General features: G+C 49.6%; 1 protein-coding gene and 1 long non-coding RNA gene across 2 annotated transcripts in view; both read left to right on the top strand.

The window, feature by feature from the left end:
• Positions 1 to 18,965, top strand: part of LOC309376268 — a 192,069-nt gene that overhangs the window by 82,740 nt on the left and 90,364 nt on the right. The gene's annotated exons all lie outside the window — the stretch shown is intronic.
• On the top strand, positions 219 to 18,714 carry QPCTL (glutaminyl-peptide cyclotransferase like). Its single transcript, XM_081922257.1, has 7 exons — positions 219 to 476; positions 4,165 to 4,311; positions 5,114 to 5,401; positions 8,333 to 8,485; positions 11,015 to 11,114; positions 13,196 to 13,312; positions 17,158 to 18,714. Exons 1-7 carry the CDS (start codon positions 234 to 236, stop codon positions 17,301 to 17,303), a joined length of 1,194 nt encoding a protein of 397 aa, XP_081778383.1. The 5' UTR covers positions 219 to 233; the 3' UTR covers positions 17,304 to 18,714.

The following is an 18,965-nucleotide window of genomic DNA, read 5'->3' as shown; positions in this document are numbered from 1 at the left end:
AGCGCCGCGTGTCCTTAACCAGCGAGCGGGCGTGGCCCCGCGTCGCCCCGCCCCCTTCGCACGGGCGCGTCGGATTGGCTCGGGGCTCGGAGGCGTGGCTCGAGCGCGGAAGGTCGAGCGCGTGGCTCCGCCCTCTTCCATTCATGCCCGGCGCGGCCGCGTCCCATTGGCCCTCCCCCGAGAGGGGGCGTGACCGGCAGGAACCCGGGGTCCCCAGTCGGAGCGGAGGCGCCATGCGGAAAGGGCCTCGGCGGGGCCGCGCGGGGATGGGGGTCCCGCAGGGCGGCCTGGAGCCCGGAGCCTTCCCCGCCGCGCGGAAGCGGAGCCTGGCGGGCAGCCGCCGCCTCTGGCTGGCCGGGCTGCTGGCCCTGGCCGCCGGCTCCCTGGCGGGGCTTTACCTGCTCTGGCAGGTGGGCGAGGATCCGGCCGTCCAGCCCCGGGAGGCGGCGCAGGAGGAGCCGATCCCGGGCGCCCAGGTACCTACAGGTAGGGGTGGGGTGGTGGGGGTCCTGGTGCACGGACGTGAGTTAGCGGGGGGACGTGGTCGCTTCAAGATCGCCGCCTTTCAAGGCGCTGTGGAACTCCCTGCCTCTTTTTTTTGTTGCCTTGAAGTCTAAGGATAATTTTAATTCTCTTTTTTTAAAAAATAATTTTTATTAAGGATTTTACATTACAAGAAATAAAAAAACAGAAAAAACATCCAACAAAAATGGTTAAAAACAATCAATCTTTTCATCTCCTTGTTTTTCATTTACTTGTTTCTCGGACCTCCCTTTTTTGTATTCCAAATCAAATTATTAATTCAACAATTTCTTTCCCTCTTTTTGCTACCCAGATCTTATTCTTAAATTATTACAATCTTAGATTTTTACTTATATAAACCCATTTTTTCATATTCCTTTAACCCATCATAGCTAGAAACCACTTAGTTCCAATCCAACATTATTCTAAAATTCCTTAATTTTACAATATCTCTGTAAATAGTCTTTAAATTTCTTCCAATCTTCCTCCACTGACTCTTCTCCCTGGTCTCGAATCCTGCCGGTTATTTCCGCCAATTCCATATAGTCCATCACCTTCATCTGCCATTCTTCCAAAGTGGGTAGATCTTGTGTCTTCCAATATTTTGCGATAAGTATTCTTGCTGCGGAACTCCCTGCCTCTTGACTTGCGCATTCCCCGCTTCCAATGGATCATTTCCTCTCTTTTTTTCTTCAGTTTTTTCCATTGATTTCCCCAAAATTTATAAACAAACTGTGCAAGCAGGGTGCTGATCTACGTAAGCCACTGACCTGTTCCAGCAAGCTTTTCCTAGATAGATAGTAAAACTTTTTTCGCATTAGACAACGGCCATAGCAACATAAAACAAGCAATGTACAGTGGTACCTCGGGTTACAGACGCTTCAGTTTACAGACTCCGCTAACCTAGAAATAGTACCTTGGGTTAAGACTTTTGCTTCAGGATGAGAACAGAAATTGGTCTCTGGCGGTGCGGCAGCAGCAGGAGGCCATTAGCTTAAGTGGTGCTTCAGGTTAAGAACAGTTTCAGGTTAAAAACGGACCTCTGGAACGAATTAAGTACTTAACCTGAGGTACCACTTTAATAATAATAATAATAATAATAATAATAATAATAATAATAATAATAATTTATTATTTATACCCCACCCATCTGGCTGAGTTTCCACAGCCACTCCCAATCAAATGTTAAAAACAGTACAGCACTAAATATTAAAAACTTCCCTGAACAGGGCTGCCTTCAAATGTCTTTTAAAGATAGGATAGCTGCTTATTTCCTTCACATCTGAAGGGAGGGCGTTCCACAGGGCGGGCGCCACCACCAAGAAGGCCCTCTGTCTGGTTCCCTGTAACCTCACTTCTTCCAATGAGGGAACCGGCAGAATGCCCTCGGCGCTGGACCTCAGTGTCCAGGCAGAACGATGGGGGTGGAGACGCTCCTTCAGGTATACTGGGCTGAGGCTGTTTAGGGCTTGAAAGGTCAGCACCAACACTTTGAATTGTGCTCGGAAAAGTACTGGGAGCCAATGCAGATCTCTCAGGACTGGTGTTATGTGGTCCCGGCAGCCACTCCCAGTCACCAGTCTAGCTGCCGCATTCTGGATTAGTTGCAGTTTCCGGGTCACCTTCGAAGGTAGCCCCACGTAGAGCGCATTGCAGTAGTCCAAGTGGGAGATAACTAGAGCATGCACCACTGTGGCAAGACAGTCTGCGGGCAGGAAGGGTCTCAGCCTGCGTACCAGATGGAGCTGGTAGACAGCTGCCCTGGACACAGAATTGACCTGCGCCTCCATGGACAGCTGTGAGTCCAGAATGACTCCCAGGCTGCACACCTGGTCCTTCAGGGGCACAGTTACCCCATTCAGGACTGCCCTATTCCCCAGGGTGGTCTCTGGGCAGTTCACAGAGTCTGCCTCAGAGACTTATGACAGGTAGAATTCAAAGGGGCACCTAGCATAGCCGTCAACTTTTCCCTTTACTTGCGAGGAATCCAGTTCAGAATAAGGGAATTTCCCTTTAAAAACGGGAAACGTTGACAGCTATGGCACCTAGTCATTCCCCTTCAACACACAAAAATCCTCTCCTGGTTACCGAAAGCTTTCTTCCTTTCAGCCATATAATTTAGGCTGGAGATGACCAGGTGAACCTATTAGTCCAGACTATATGCAAGCAGGACTGTGCTGGCTGGGGCTGCTGGGAGTTGTAGTCCAAGATGGCCGTGCTGATGGGAGTTGTAGTCCAAGATGGGTGTGCTAGCTGGGTCTGGTGGGAGTTGTAGTCCAAGATGGCCGTGCTGGCTGGGGCTGGTGTGAGCTGTAGTCCAAGATGGCCGTGCTGGCTGGGGCTGGTGGGAGTTGTAGTCCAAGATGGCTGTGCTGGCTGGGGCTGGTGGGAGTTGTAGTCCAAGATGGCCGTGCCGGCTGGGGCTGGTGGGAGTTGTAGTCCAAGATGGCCGTGCTGGCTGGGACTGGTGGGAACTGTAGTCCAAGATGGCCATGCTGGCTGGGGCTGATGGGAGTTGTAGTCCAAGATGGCTGCGTTGGCTGGGGCTGATGGGAATTGTAGTCCAAGATGGCCGTGCTGGCTGGGGCTGGTGGGAGTTGTAGTCCAGGATGGCCGTGCTGGCTGGGGCTGGTGGGAGTTGTAGTCCAAGATGGCCGTGCTGGCTGGGGCTGGTGGGAGTTGTAGTCCAAGATGGCCGTGCTGGCTGGGGCTGGTGGGAGTTGTAGTCCAAGATGGCCGGGCTGGCTGGGGCTGGTGGGAGTTGTAGTCCAGGATGGCCGTGCTGGCTGGGGCTGATGGGAATTGTAGTCCAAGATGGCCGTGCTGGCTGGGGCTGATGGGAATTGTAGTCCAAGATGGCCGTGCTGGCTGGGGCTGGTGGGAGTTGTAGTCCAAGATGGCCGTGCTGGCTGGGGCTGGTGGGAGTTGTAGTCCAAGATGGCCGTGCTGGCTGGGGCTGGTGGGAGTTGTAGTCCAAGATGGCCGGGCTGGCTGGGGCTGGTGGGAGTTGTAGTCCAGGATGGCCGTGCTGGCTGGGGCTGATGGGAATTGTAGTCCAAGATGGCCGTGCTGGCTGGGGCTGGTGGGAGTTGTAGTCCAAGATGGCCGTGCTGGCTGGGGCTGGTGGGAGTTGTAGTCCAAGATGGCCGTGCTGGCTGGGGCTGGTGGGAGTTGTAGTCCAAGATGGCCGGGCTGGCTGGGGCTGGTGGGAGTTGTAGTCCAAGATGGCCGTGCTGGCTGGGGCTGGTGGGAGTTGTAGTCCAAGATGGCCGTGCTGGCTGGGGCTGGTGGGAGTTGTAGTCCAAGATGGCCGGGCTGGCTGGGGCTGGTGGGAGTTGTAGTCCAAGATGGCCGTGCTGGCTGGGGCTGGTGGGAGTTGTAGTCCAAGATGGCCGTGCTGGCTGGGCCTGGTGGGAGTTGTAGTCCAAGATGGCCGGGCTGGCTGGGGCTGGTGGGAGTTGTAGTCCAAGATGGCCGGGCTGGTGGGAGTTGTAGTCCAAGATGGCCGGGTTGCCTGGGGCTGATGGGAATTGTAGTCCAAAGCTGCTGGATATGTGGGAGAAATATTCACCTGGAGGGAGCCCTAAATTGGCGCTGCTGGGATTGTTTTCTGACGAAGCTTTTCTCTCGCCTTCTTGGCAGCTGAAGCAAAAGCCCCAAAACCTGACTAGCAGTCAGCTGAAAGACCTGGCCTCACAGGTCCAACTGCAGCGCCTTTGGCGTAGCTACCTGCAGCCCATCCTGATCGAGAGGTACTCTGGAAGCCCTGGCAACGAAAAAGTCCGGCAGGTGAGTCCAAACTCTAATCTTGCTGACCGAACACATCACAGCGAGTCGTAAACTTCAGGTTACGGTCCTCCTTTGTAACCGCTGCATCGTCTCACCGTTGGGGGCATAGCTGTCAACTAACAGATTTGAAAATAAGGGACCGGCAGCCTTGAAAATAAGGAGCTAAAATAAGGGATTTTCGGAGGGCTGGTATGTTCGACTTCTGAGCCCCTCCGAGCCAAAGGCAGAAAGACCAACCAGCAGCCAAACGAAGCCTCAAGCGGTGGTTCCCACAGCGCAGCAACCCGGCAAAGGGGATGCAGCAAGGAAAACCACTGTCACCTCTCCGCTGGGAAGCACTGAGCAAAGGCGAGTCCCCAGGCAATGCGGCCGATTTGATCGGCACAAGGCATGGTAGCTCCACCCCCCAGTCGTTCTTAGACTCCTTATTGGGTGAGCAATGCAGCCAAGCAACACGGTGGGAGCCTCCCTCCTCCCTGGCCGGCAGGGAGGGAGGGAGAGGAGCTGCTTCCTTTGAATCCCGGGAAATTTACGGGACATCATCAATAAGGGACAGCAGCGGGACACGACACTGGGATAAGGGACTGTCCCGCCAAATAAGGGACGCTTGACAGCTATGGTTGGGGGACATGGAATGCTCTCGCTGCAACAGTAGTCGCGTTGAAAAATAAACTCCGTCCTGAGTCTTCCAGTGCTCCGTATCCTTGGAAGTCCCCGAGTTTTATGAGGGAGGGTGAAAAACTGAGGACTAGAACCTTGCATGAGCGACTCAAGTTCTTTTCCCTCTCTTCTTCCTTCCTAGTTCATTGTGGAAAAGCTGAGGGAACTGGGCGCTTCCTGGCACATAGAGGTGGACGCCTTCAAAGACCGGGCGCCGCACGGCGTTGTCGGCTTCGCCAATGTGGTGGCTACGCTGGACCCCGAAGCCACCTGGCGCCTGGTGTTTGCCTGCCACTATGACTCCAAATACTTTCCCCACGACAAGCGTGGCCGGGCCTTCCTGGGGGCGACGGACTCGGCTGTGCCCTGTGCCATCCTGATGGAGCTGGTGACGGCGCTGGACGAGGAGCTGAAGAAATTGAAGGAGAGGGTGAGCGGCTGGCCTTTCCTGGGCAGAAATGCCCGGGTTTCCTTTTGCACCTCTTGCAGAAAGGGGGAGTAAGGGCTAGTGGTTAGAGCAGCTGGTGGGGAACTTTTTAATGTTTCATTTGTCTAAAAGTGTTGTTGTTGTTGTTTAGTCGTGTCCGACTCTTTGTGACCCCCTGGACCAGACTACGCCAGGCACTCCTGTCTTCCACTGCCTCCCGCAGTTTGGTCAAACTCATGTTGGTAGCTTCGAGAACACTGTCCCACCATCTCGTCCTCTGTTGTCCCCTTCTCCTTGTGCCCTCCATCTTTCCCAGCATCAGGGTCTTTTCCAGGGAGTCTTCTCTTCTCATGAGGTGGCCAAAGTCTTGGAGCCTCAGCTTCAGGATCTGTCCTTCCAGTGAGCACTCAGGGCTCATTTCCTTCAGAATGGAGAGGTTTGATCTTCTTGCAGTCCATGGGACTCTCAAGAGTCTCCTCCAGCACCAGAATTCAAAAGCATCAATTCTTCGGCGATCGGCCTTCTTTATGGTCCAGCTCTCACATGCATACATCACTACTGGTTTTCCCACTAGTGAGATTATTATTATTAATTAAATGTGTATATTTGCCTTCATCCATAGATCTCAGGGCAGTTCACAGCGTAAAAATGCAAGATAAAAAAACACAAAATACACAATGAAAACAAGAAGAGAACAAAATAATAACCCCCTCTCCCATCTACAAACACATTTTAAAGGATATAGGATGTTAGCCAGCCAAAATCCTGGTGGCAGTTGCTGTTTCAGCTGTCAAGATCATGCAGAAGACCAGTTCTTTCGACAACATCACTATCATCCAAAAAAATATTAATCTATGACAAAAAGAGGAACCGCCGATCAAGCGCATGGCTTTAATTGCCTTGAGGTTGTCAGCGTGGGGCATGATCAACTTGTTGTATTCATTACTCATTTTAGGATGTGCGGCAGCTGTAATAGTGTCGTTATCTTCTTTTAAAAATAATTTTTATTAATTTTCCAATTGTTGTTGTTTAGTCGTTTAGTCGTGTCCGACTCTTCATGACCCCCTGGACCGGAGCACACCAGGCAATTTTCCAATAAAAACATCCAATTAATATAGCCAATCATAATATTCCAATTAAAATAAAAAAGACCAAATTATAATCCAAATTATAATTATTGATTTTTCGGAGCTCCCCACGGTCTGGACCTCTGAAGCATAGCCCCACATCTCAGTCCTGCCTCTCCTCCTTGTTTCCATATTTCCGCATCTCGATTTTAATGCTTTAAAATCCTCTGTCCCTGGTTCCACGATTCTCAGTCATGTCAAACATATATCCTTTCATCTGTCGAATGCAGCTTTATTTGTTTGTATATATTTTTCCAACTGCCTTTTTACCGGCGTGGCTTCTGTTAACGGAAAAATCCGAGGGCTCCCTTGGACAAAAACAAAGACACCAACCAGGATCACTTGGAGCAAAACAGCAGCCTGTAGGCTTGGCCTTTATTGGATACTGTCGCGACAGGACTCCCACCCGCAACAAGATGAAGCAAGATGGAAGCCCAGAACAAAAGAAGACCCCAACTTTTATTAGTTACCAATCCCCCAAACTAGGGACACAGGTGGTGCTGTGGGTTAAAGCCTCAGCGCCTAGGACTTGCCGATCGAAAGGTCGGCGGTTCGAATCCCTGCGGCGGGGTGCGCTCCCGCTGCTCAGTCCCAGCGCCTGCCAACCTAGCAGTTCGAAAGCACCTCCGGGTGCAAGTAGATAAATAGGGACCGCTTACCAGCGGGAAGGTAAACGGCGTTTCCGTGTGCGGTTCTGGCTCGCCAGATGCAGCTTGTCACGCTGGCCACGTGACCCGGAAGTGTCTCCGGACAGCGCTGGCCCCTGGCCTCTTGAGTGAGATGGGCGCACAACCCCAGAGTCTGTCAAGACTGGCCCGTACGGGCAGGGGTACCTTTACTTTACCTTAATCCCCCAAACTAGGGACGTGGGTGGTGCTGCGGGTAAAACCTCAGCGCCTAGGACTTGCCGATCGCATGGTCGGGGGTTAGAATCCCCGCGGCGGGGTGAGCTCCTGTCTTTCGGTCCCAGCTCCTGCCCACCTAGCAGTTCGAAAGCACTCTTAAGTGCAAGTAGATAAATAGGTACCGCTTTATAGCGGGAAGGTAAACGGCGTTTCCATGTGCTGCGCTGGTGCTGGCTCGCCAGAGCAGCTTCGTCATGCTGGCCACGTGACCCGGAAGTGTCTCCGGACAGCGCTGGCCCCCGGCCTCTTAAGTGACATGAACGCACAACCCTAGAGTCGGACACGACTGGCCCGTAGGGGCAGGGGTACCTTTACCTTTAATCCCCCAAACTATACCCCTAAGACTACATCACAAAAAGGAGGGGTTGTGGGAGGAGTTGTGGAGGTAACCTGAGTGTCCTGTCACCTGGCTGGTTCCTCCTTTCCCCCTCCCCATGAGGACTTTCCAGAGGACAAAGGGAGCTTGCAGTTTTCTGCCCCCAGAGGGAAGAGCTGATCAGTGTCCTTTGTTCCAGTCCATGCTGAATCCACTCCCATATGCAAGTCCTTTGTGACCTTGATGGTCTTCTGTCTAGGACCATCAGGGTGGGCATAGCAACTGGGCAGGGCTCCTGTGTATGTGCTGGTATGCTCAAGGGATTATGGCTGCCCTGTATCAAACCTTCCCCATTTTGTAGTCCTTCCTTCATGGAGTAAAATAAAAGTGGAACAGTGCAGATCCGATGTATGGTTGATTTTCTATGGATTTATAACAGAAGTGTAGCGTGTGTGTGTGTGTGTGTGAAGTTATCCAAGTCTGTTATCAGTAGTGCCGTCATCTTCTAATGCATCAACGGCAACTTTGCAACCTGTTTTGAAGATGAACTGAAGGAGGTCTAAAACAGCACATCTCTGTGTTTTAGGGCTCCAAGGTGACGTTGCAGCTGCTGTTCTTCGACGGGGAGGAGGCCTTCCAGGAGTGGACGGATCAGGACTCCTTGTACGGCGCACGACATTTGGCTGATCGCATGGCAAAGGCGCCACATCGCCCGGGCCTCAGCCAGCTCCAGGCTATCGTGAGTGCTTCTCTGAGCCAGCCGCCTGAGAAACGGCTGGCTTTTCCTTGCAAAAAGAGAAGTGCAGGCCTTTGCAACGTTGAAAGGGTGGGGGCTTCCTCTCTGATCTCCCCCTGTTCGGTTTGAAACCACATTAAGCACCACGGAAGCAGGCAGAGCTCAGTGGAAAACCATGCTGCCTCGTGCACGAGAAGGTTCCTGGTTCAGTGTTCTGGTGGGATCTGGGAATGCCCTGGAGAGCCACTGCCGGTCAATGTCTTCTTCCTTGGTGGTCACTCGTAGTAATAATAATAATAATAATAATAATAATAATAATAATAATAATATACCCCGCCCTCCCCAGCCAAGGCTGGGCTCAGGGCGGCTAACAAGCAATAATAAAAACAAGTTGAATGAATACAACTTAAAAACCAGGTTAAAATACAACATTAAAATATTAAAATGTAGCCTCATCGCAGGAGGAGAAAGGAAAAGAAAAAAGAAAGAGAAGGAGGGAGGGAATCAAATTGGCTCCAAGCCAAAGGCCAGGCAGAACAGCTCTGTCTTACAGGCCCTGCGGAGAGAAATCAGATCCTGCAGGGCCCTGGTCTCATGAGGCAGAGCGTTCCACCAGGCCAGAGCCAGAGTTGAAAAGGCCCTGGCTCTGGTTGAAGCTAATCTAACTTCCTTAGGGCCTGGGACCACTAGGGTGTTGCTATTTATGGACTCGTAGCCGAGTAAGATTGTCTTCCATAAACACGGTTTTAACAGTGAGTCCGTAAGTGACTGTGGAGGCCAATTCTGGATCCACCCGTCCTTCTACAAGGGGGATATAGGTTTACGGGTGGGAGTTGATCACGGTGAGGGTTTGCCAAAGGTGCCTTCCTCTTAGCGTGTTTCTCCCTTTCGTCCTGAGTTTGAGTGTCTTCAAAGCCCACGACAGCTTTGCTAAAGGCTGTTCTCCAACTGGAGCGCTCGCAGGCCAGTGTCTCCCAGTTGTCGGTGTTTATACTACATTTTTTAAAGATTTGCCTTGAGACAATCTTTAAACCTCTTTTGTTGACCACCAGCATTACGCTTTCCATTTTTATGTTTGGAATAGAGTAATTGTTTTGGAAGACAGTCATCAGGCATCCGAACAACATGACCAGTCCAATGAAGTTGAAGATGAAGAATCATTGCTTTGACACTGGTGACACTTCCAATACAATGGCATTTGTTTGCCTGTCTTCCCAAGTGAGGTGTAAAAATTTCCGGAGACACCATTTTCCGGTGACAATCTTTTGAGGTGTTGGAGATGGCATTTATAAGTGGTCTATGTTTCACAACCGTGCAGTAGGGTTGGTAGTACAATAGCTTTGTAAACAAGCATTTTGGTTTCCCTGCGAATGTCCTGATCCTCAAACACTCTATACTTCAATGGGGAGAAAGCCGCACTCGCAGAGCTCAGGTGATGCTGGATTTCGGCATCAATGTCGGCCCTTGTGGAAAGTAACTGCCCAGGTAGGAGAAGTGATTGACATTTTCCAACGTCACTGTAGACACTACTGGGCTAGATGGAACAATAATCTAGAGAAGGCAGCTTTCTAAGTCCCTGTAAAATAAGACCACCTGAGCCTCAAACGACAGCAGAGGCCCTGGGAGTACCTGTGTGTGTGATTTTTAAAATTTTTATTCAACAATTTCAACATAACAAATTATCAGTCCATTTAATCAATTACAATATTTTCCCCCCACCCCTCCCTCTCCCTCCCACCAAAGACTTCTCTCAGCTCCCCTCTTTACACATATAATTCTCTGCATATTATAAAATTGTACATAAAAAGGTAAAGGGACCCCTGACCATTAGGTCCAGTCGTGGCCGACTCTGGGGTTGCAGTGCTCATCTCGCTTTTTTGGCCAAGGGAGCCAGCGTACAGCTTCCGGGTCATGTGGCCAGCATGACTAAGCCGCTTCTGGCGAACCAGAGCAGCGCACGGAAACGCCATTTACCTTCCCGCCGGAGCGGTACCTATTTATCTACTTACACTTTGACGTGCTTTCAAACTGCTAGGTTGGCAGGAGCAGGGACCGAGCAACGGGAGCTCAGCCCGTCGCGGGGATTCGAACCGCCGACCTTCTGATCGGCAAGTCCTAGGCTCTGTGTTTTAACCTACAGCGCCACCCCTGTCCCCCAAAATTGTACATGTTCACCTAATAAATTTGTGGGTGTTTATTCAAAACCTGCCAAGGAGTCCCATTCATTTTGTTGTCTTTTTAGATAATTTGCAAAATCTCCCATTCTTCCTTAAAGTCACAGTTGTCCTTATCATGCAGTTTGTATGTCAATTTAACCAGCTCTGCGTAGCTCATCAATTTTTCTTGCCATTGTTCTTTCATTGGGATTTCCTCATTCTTCCATCCTTATGCAATCAAGATTCTTTTTTTAAAATTTTTTTTAAATTCAAAGTTATAACAAGACATATTATCCAAAAACATATCCTTATGCAATCAAGATTCTTGCCGCTGTTGTGGCTCCTGTGTTTTTGACTCTGCATTTTCCCGTTTCAGTCTCTCTTTGTTCTGCTGGACCTTTTGGGCGCCCGCCAGCCGACCATCCAGAACCATTTCCGCAACACAGCCCTCTGGTTCGAAAGGCTCGTTGGCCTCGGTGAGTGTCACTCTTTGCGCCGGGGAGCCAATCAGGAAAGGAGGGGTGGGGCTTCAGTGTTGATCGGCATTTCAGACCCCGCCTCCATTTCAGACCCTGCCTCCCAGGGATGAGCAGCCAGTGGGGGGCTTGGGATGTAAAATTCTGTCCGATAGATCCGCCTTCGCCAACCCGGCGCCCTCCAAGTGGACTGCAACTCAGCTGCCCGAAACCCTATAGAACAGCTGCCGCACAGTGTTGGTAGTACTGAGGTGGAAGGACCCATGATCTGACAAGTTCCTGCATCCTTTTAAGTTGAAGTCCAATTTGGTGGGTACACAGGTACCCCTTCCATCCCTGCTTTAAACCTTTCTTCTACCTGTGCCACAGTTGTGGGGTGAGGCGTCCCTAAATCAAAGGAAGGATTGGACTCTGATACACACAGAGGCTTGACCAGCAAGACTCTGGGAGGGGTGCATATGATAATAATTCCTGTCCACCCCTTGGCCCAGGTCGGTTTATTCACAAAAGAACTTTTTATACAGTGTCTGTAAGAACCAATCAGATTTCCTCTGAGCATTTCAAAAAACCCCACGTAGGACAAAGTTAAAGATTAAAACTAAGGTAAAGGTAAAGGGACCCCTGGCCATTAGGTCCAGTCGTGGCCGACTCTGGGGTTGCGGTGCTCATTTCGCTTTATTGGCCGAGGGAGCCGGCGTACAGCTTCCGGGTCATGTGGCCAGCATGACTAAGCCGCTTCTGGCGAACCAGAGCAGCGCATGGAAACGCTGTTTACCTTCCTGCCAGAGTGGTACCTATTTATCTACTTGCACTTTGAGGTGCTTTTGAACTGCTAGGTGGGCAGGAGCAGGGACCCAGCAACGGGAGCTCACCCCATTGCGGATATTCGAACCGCTGACCTTCTGATCGGCAAGCCCTAGGCTCTGTGGTTTAACCCACAGTGCCACCTGCGTCCCATTAAAGATTAAAACTACAAAGAGCTAATTTCCTACTTGACCATGCATATGCAGTTAAAAGTAAATAAAATAGGAAGCAATGCTTTTAGGAAAACCCGGAGGTCGTAAACAAGCAGTAAACAGGAGAGGAGGGATGGCAAGGAGGTAGGGATCTTTATCACCTTCCTGTGAAACTATTTCCAGGCGCCCTAAAATGAACAAAACCAAGGAAGGGTACAACAAAGAAACTACCTATCTTTTATGACCCAGGTTGCATGCCTGGCGAAGCAACTGGCAACTGTGTCCTATGGTTCTTATATGTGCTTGTTAGACAGAGAGAAATGGGCAGCAGAGAAAATGGCCAGAAATGCAGAGGCTTGTGGGATTTGATCAGAAATTATTGTCAATGAATTGAACCCGGTCAGCGCCATGCTTTCATAGCGGACACAATGGCTTGATGCATATTTTAGAATTCCTCATAGTAACCCCATCTGATCCTCTCACACTGGATATTTGCACTCCTACATCGGGGCTGGTGTTTTCCTCCAGTACAGTGGTACCTCTGGTTACGCACTCACCATATTTTTCGCTCTATAAGACGCACCAGACCACAAGACGCACCTAGTTTTTGGAGGAGGAAAACAAGAAAAAAAAAATTCTGAATCTCAGAAGCCAGAACAGCAAGAGGGATCGCTGCGCAGTGAAAGCAGCAATCCCTCTTGCTGTTCTGGCTTCTGGGATAGCTGCACAGCCTGCATTCGCTTCATAAGACGCACACACATTTCCCCTTACTTTTTCGGAGGGAAAAAGTGAGTCTTATAGAGCAAAAAATACGGTAATTCGTTCCGGAGGTCTGTTCTTAACCTGAAACCGTTCTTAATCTGAAGCACCACTTTAGCTAATGGGGCCTCCTGCTGCCGCCGCCCTGCCGGAGCACAATTTCTGTTCTCATCCTGAAGCAAAGTTCTTAACCCGAGTTAATATTTCTGGGTTAGTGGAGTCTGTAATCTGAAGTATATGTAACCTGAAGTGTATGTAACCTGAGGTATCACTGTATTTGCTGGAAGTTCTTAGGGAGCCTGGAGATAATTCTCAGTTGGACCATGGCTCCTACGCTGCGCCTAATCCCACTCTTTCGTTCTCTAGAGAAGCGGCTGCACCGGCTCGGCCTTCTGGAGTCTCACGCAAAGGAGCAGCTCTATTTCCAGCAACGCTCCTACTATGACCCCATCGAAGATGACCACGCTCCCTTCCTCCGGAGAGGTACTTCTCTCCCACTTTCCCCCAGTTGCCCTGAGGTCTTTTCGTTGCTGGTTCGATCCGGTGTTTGCAGCCTGCTCTCTTACCAAAAGGGGTTGGGATAGATGACCCTGGGGGGGGGGTCCCTTCAGCTCTACAATTCTATAAAATGCTCCTCTCGAGGAATAAAGCAAGAGTTTTCAAAACGGCAGGGGAGAGTCTCGCAGTGTGCTGCAAGCTTGAAAACAGAGAGCGTATGTGATGAACAGACAACGCTAGTGGGTTTTAAAGAGGCTTTGTGATAAACCAAGATATATTGTAAGAAAGAAACTGAGATGGAAGGTTATTATCAAATCGGCAATACTACATAGAAAATGTGTAAAGATATGAAAAATGGATGATTGAAGGAGGTACTGGTGGAAGTTCAAAAACTGTAAATTGGTAAACATGGTTGTCAAAATTATTTGTTAAAGAAAAACTTAATAAAAATTTATATATATATATAAAATAAAAATAAAAATTAAAAAAAGAAAACAGAGACCGAAAGCTCACAGAGCAGATTTCTAAAGCAGCCGCAAGTTTGGGCCGATCTAAGGAGGAAGTGAGGGGAACCATCTGTTGGTACAAATGGCCCAGGCATGGCTAAATTTGGCCCTCCAGCTGTTCTGGGACTACAACTCCCATCATCCCTGACCACTGGTCCTGTTAGCTAGTGTCTGTAAATGGCCATTCAGAGAACTACAAAAGCAACGCTGCTGACGGGTTGGGTTGAGGGTTTTTTGAGGGGGCGGGGTTCCTCTTGTGTGGATTGAATTGTCTGAGTGCACTCCTTGCTGGGAAGAAGGAGAACCAGGTAGCAAATGTGTGCAGCTTCACCTGTTCTTGGGTGGGAGACGGCAACATGTGAGAGTGCCAGATTGCTATTGGAACAGTAGATTTCTGTGAGTCCTGGGTGGTAATTGCTATTTCAATGAATGATAAGTTTCAATGTCTCCTTGGTTTTGCAAAATAATAATAATAATAATAATAATAATAATAATAATAATAATAATAATAATAATAATGTTCTTATTTGTACCCCACCCACCTGGGGAAATAACAGAAGTTTTTGCCTGGTGCTGGAAAAGAGGAAAGCATCGGAGCAACTAGATACCAACACCAGCCGTCTCCCCCCACCCGAGATTCTCGGCAGCTGTCATTCAGAGGATTATTATGATGATTATTTATTGCATTTATATACTGCCTTTTCTCCCAGGGAATTCAGGATGGTACACATGGTTCTCCTCCCATTATACCCTCACAAGACCCCGGAGAATAATAGAGTTGGAAGAGACCCCAAGGGCCATCGAGTCCAACCCCCTGCCAAGCAGGAAACACCATCAGAGCACTCCTGACATATGGCTGTCAAGCCTCTGCTTAAAGATCTCCAAAGAAGGAGACTCCACCACACTCCTTGGCAGCAAATTCCACTTTCAAAGAGCTCTTACTGTCAGGAGGTTCTTCCTAATGTTTAGGTGGAATCTTCTTTCTTGTAGTTTGGATCCATTGCTCCGTGTCTGCTTCTCTGGAGCAGCAGAAAACAACCTTTCTCCCTCCTCTCTGTGACATCCTTTTATATATTTGAACATGGCTATCATATCACCCCTTAACCTCCTCTTCTCCAAGCTAAACATGCCCAGCTCCCTTAGCCGTTCCTCATAAGGCATCGTTTCCAGGCCTTTGACCATTTTGGTTGCCCTCCTCTGGACACGTTCCAGTTTGTCAGTGTCCTTCTTGAACTGTGGTGCCCAGAACTGGACACAGTACTCCAGGTGAGGTCTGACCAGAGCAGAATACAGTGGCACTATTACTTCCCTTGATCTAGATGCTATACTCCTATTGATGCAGCCCAGAATTGCATGGGCTTTTTTAGCTGCCGCGTCACACTGTTGGCTCATGTCAAGTTTGTGGTCAACCAAGACTCCTAGATCCTTTTCACATGTACTGCTCTCAAGCCAGGTGTCACCCATCTTGTATTTGTGCCTCTCATTTTTTTTGCCCAAGTGCAATACTTTACATTTCTCCCTGTTAAAATTCATCTTGTTTGTTTTGGCCCAGTTCTCTAATCTGTCAAGGTGGTTTTGAAGTGTGATCCTGTCCTCTGGGGTGTTAGCCACCCCTCCCAGTTTGGTGTCATCTGCAAATTTGATCAGGATGCCCTTGAGTCCATCATCCAAGTCATTGATAAAGATGTTGAATAAGACCGGGCCCAAGACAGAACCCTGTGGCACCCCACTAGTCACTCTTCTCCAGGATGAAGAGGATGACCGTGAAGTAGGTCAGGCTCAGCTGTTGGGTTGTCTAACCCCCACTTAATCTGCATGATCCTCTTGGCTGTTGGTGTTCACCGTTAGTGATGGTAGCTTTTAATGAGGTCAATTTAGTCACATTCTGGCCCATATGTGTGGGAATTAACTATGGCTATTATAAACAACTGCTAGACTTTTAGAAGACATCTGAAGGCAGCCCTGTTTAGGGAAGCTTTTAAAGTTTGATAGGTTATTGTATTTTAATATTCTGTTGGAAGCTGTCCAGAGTGGCTGGGGAAGCCCGACCCAATGGGTGGGGTATAAATAATCAATTATTATTAGGCTGAGAGACAAACCTAGACAACATCTTAAAAAGCAGAGACATCACCTTGCCAACAAAGGTCCGTATAGTTAAAGCTATGGTTTTCCCAGTAGTGATGTATGGAAGTGAGAGCTGGACCATAAAGAAGGCTGATTGCCGAAGAATTGATGCTTTTGAATTATGGTGCTGGAGGAGACTCTTGAGAGTCCCATGGACTGCAAGAAGATCAAACCTATCCATTCTGAAGGAAATCAGCGCTGAGTGCTCACTGGAAGGGCAGATCCTGAAGCTGAGACTCCAATACTTTGGTCACCTCATGAGAAGAGAAGACTCACTGGGAAAGACCCTGATGTTGGGAAAGATGGAGGGCACAAGGAGAAGAGGACGACAGAGGACGAGATGGTTGGACAGCGTTCTCGAAGCTACGGCCATGAGTTTGACCAAACTGCGGGAGGCAGTGGAAGACAGGAGGGCCTGGCGTGCTCTGGTCCAGGGGGTCACGAATAGTCGGACACGACTAAACGACTAAACAACATTAGGCTGAGAAGAGGCTGTCACCCAGTGAGCTCCATGGCTGCATGGGGATTCGAACCCGGGTCTCTCAGGTCGTAGTCCAGCACTCTTCCCCATTATGCCACAGTGGCGTACTGCGTCCCTGTCAGAGAACACAGCCCTCATGGCCAATAGACATGGCCAGCCTTATCCCTCCAATAATCTGTTGTCTCCTCTTTTTATAGCCTTCCAAGCTGATGGCCATTATTCCTACCTCTTGTCCGAGATTTTGAAACGGGCTGGGTGGGGTTTTCCATCTGTCATGGGTGCTTTTGTTGAGATTCCTGCATTGCCCATGAGCCCTTCTGATTCTAGGAGTCTATCTTTGTTTTTTAGAGCCAGTGTGGTGAGCAGTGGACTCGTAATCTGGTGAACTGGGTTCGATTCCCCGCTCCTCCACATGCAGCTGCTGGGTGACCTTGGGCCAGTCACACTTCTCTGAAGTCTCTCAGCCCCACTCACCTCACAGAGTGTTTGTTGTGGGGGAGGAAGGGAAAGGAGAATGTTAGCCGCTTTGAGACTCCTTCAGGTAGTGATAAAGCGGGATATCAAATCCAAACTCCTCTTCTTCTTCTTTTAAAGAAAGAAAGAAAAATCACCTGTGTTTGAACGATGTCCTCAGTAGAAAATGTACTGCGCCGCGTGGTTTTCGGACAATGCTGGGCTCACAGCTTTTGATTCCTTCTCTCTCTCTTTCTTTGCCGAAGGTGTTCCAGTCCTTCACCTCATCACCACCCCTTTCCCGGCAGTCTGGCACACCTTCGAGGACACAGAAGAGAACCTGCACCCGCCCACGGTGCTCAACCTCTGTAAGATCTTGGCAGCTTTCCTGGCGGAATATCTGTGGCTTTAGGGGGAAAGGACTCTCCTGCTGACCCCGAGGCCTTTTGTTTTCGGTCAACCGAGATGTGGAACGGCTTGGAGGATGTGCCTCGTTTAAGAACCAGCACGATTGCTTGCCAGGGACTCCACCTGCGGCCCTTGCAGAAGCTGCGCTCGTGAGCCAAAGTGATGTGGGGAGAGAGAGGCTGGGGAACGGAAGGGTCTCGGACCTTGTGTCTTGGGGTATTAAGCCTTCAAGCCCCTCAGGGAATGGTGACTGGCCAGGCAAGAGGACCCCAGACTGATCTCCAAGATGGCACAGATCAGGGAAACCAAATTGGAGTGGCGGTAGAGAGAATAATAAAAAAAACCTTCCTTTCTTCCCAGGGGATTGTAGTACAGTGGACGCTCGGGTTGCAGACATCCATGCGGGAGGCGCGTCCGCGACCCGTGTGTGTCATGATTTGGTGCTTCTGAGCATGTGCAAAGTGCGATTTAGCGATTTGCACAAGCGCTGAAACCCAGAAGTAACCGTTCTGGTATTTCCGGGTTCAGTGCAGTGCGCAACCTGAAATTGCACAACCCAAAGCGTCTGTAACCTGAGGTATGGTTGTAGTTTCTGGGGGGGGGGACCCCGACCCGTCCCTGACCAGCAACCCTACAATGTGCACTCTTGTCATTAAGAATAGTCTTGAATCCAAGTTCTGCTCTTGAGCCATTTTGGAAACTGAGGCCTGGTTTTTCGAAGTGCCCAGGCTCCTGTCGGTTCCACGGAATGTGGCTATTGACACGTGATAGAGACACGATTCAGGGACAACTGTTTGCACTCTGATCCCAGGTACTTAAAATGAAATTTTCTTTTCCCCTGAGGCAGCTGTTTAGTCTGTGCTGGGGGTGGGGTGCAGAACAATGTCCAAGATTCCCAGAGACGCCTACCTCTGCCCCCCCCCCCCGACCTATTCCATCCTGTACCAAGCAAAAACGGGTTTTTGCTCTGTTTGTAATTCAATATTTATTGTTGAGCCGTAAGGCCACTTTGGGTGCTATGTGGAAAAAGCTTGGGTGGGAGGGAGGAATTCTCATGTCACATTCAAGCTAAATCTGGGTTATGCACCTTCCTTATTCCAAAGTGACTCCGAGGCCTGGTTTGGACACACGACGAAATCCTGAGTTAGGAGAGTGGGATGCCACGTCTGAATGCATCCTCACCTTTTCAAAGCATACCTGCAAGTAAAAAGCTAGCAAATCAACGAGAGGTTCCAGTTCAGCCCTCCTCCTAGTGTTCTAGCTTTCTACTTGCAACACTTTTTAAAAAAGTAAAAGTTGGGGAACAATCTGAAGTCTTAACAATCCATTATTCCATCTCAGACTACGTCCCCTCCCTCAAATGGTTCATTGACAAGTATTACAATAAAAGTTTCTGGCAACTTTCTGCTCTTTCATCTATTTGTGTGTGTGTGTGTGTGTGTGTTTTTGCCTGTTCTGTTAGGACAACCGGAATGCAAACTTAGCACCGTGATAAAATTCAGTGGACTTCCTGATCTTTGGCACCTGGTTTTCCTACCTGTTTCAAGGTGTTTTCTCAAAAGGGCTCCCCGAGACATTTTGAGGTGAAGCAGAAAACGGAGCCCCCATTGAAGGCGCGGAATGTCGTCATTTGAATTTACCTTAAGGTCCCGGGGCAGGTTGCAAC

Source organism: Podarcis melisellensis (genome assembly GCF_964234715.1).
Source record: "Podarcis melisellensis genome assembly, chromosome: 8".
In the NCBI taxonomy this organism is placed as follows: domain Eukaryota; kingdom Metazoa; phylum Chordata; class Lepidosauria; order Squamata; family Lacertidae; genus Podarcis; species Podarcis melisellensis.
This window is presented reverse-complemented; position numbering and strand designations above follow the sequence as displayed.

Bases quoted from the DNA above. Each gene is read 5' to 3' on its own strand.
- QPCTL (XM_081922257.1), top strand. From the start codon at position 234: ATGCGGAAAGGGCCTCGGCGGGGCCGCGCGGGGATGGGGGTCCCGCAG. The intron at 11,115-13,195 runs GTGAGTGTCACT...TTCGTTCTCTAG, and splicing joins CGAAAGGCTCGTTGGCCTCG to AGAAGCGGCTGCACCGGCTC. The intron at 13,313-17,157 runs GTACTTCTCTCC...TCTTTGCCGAAG, and splicing joins CGCTCCCTTCCTCCGGAGAG to GTGTTCCAGTCCTTCACCTC.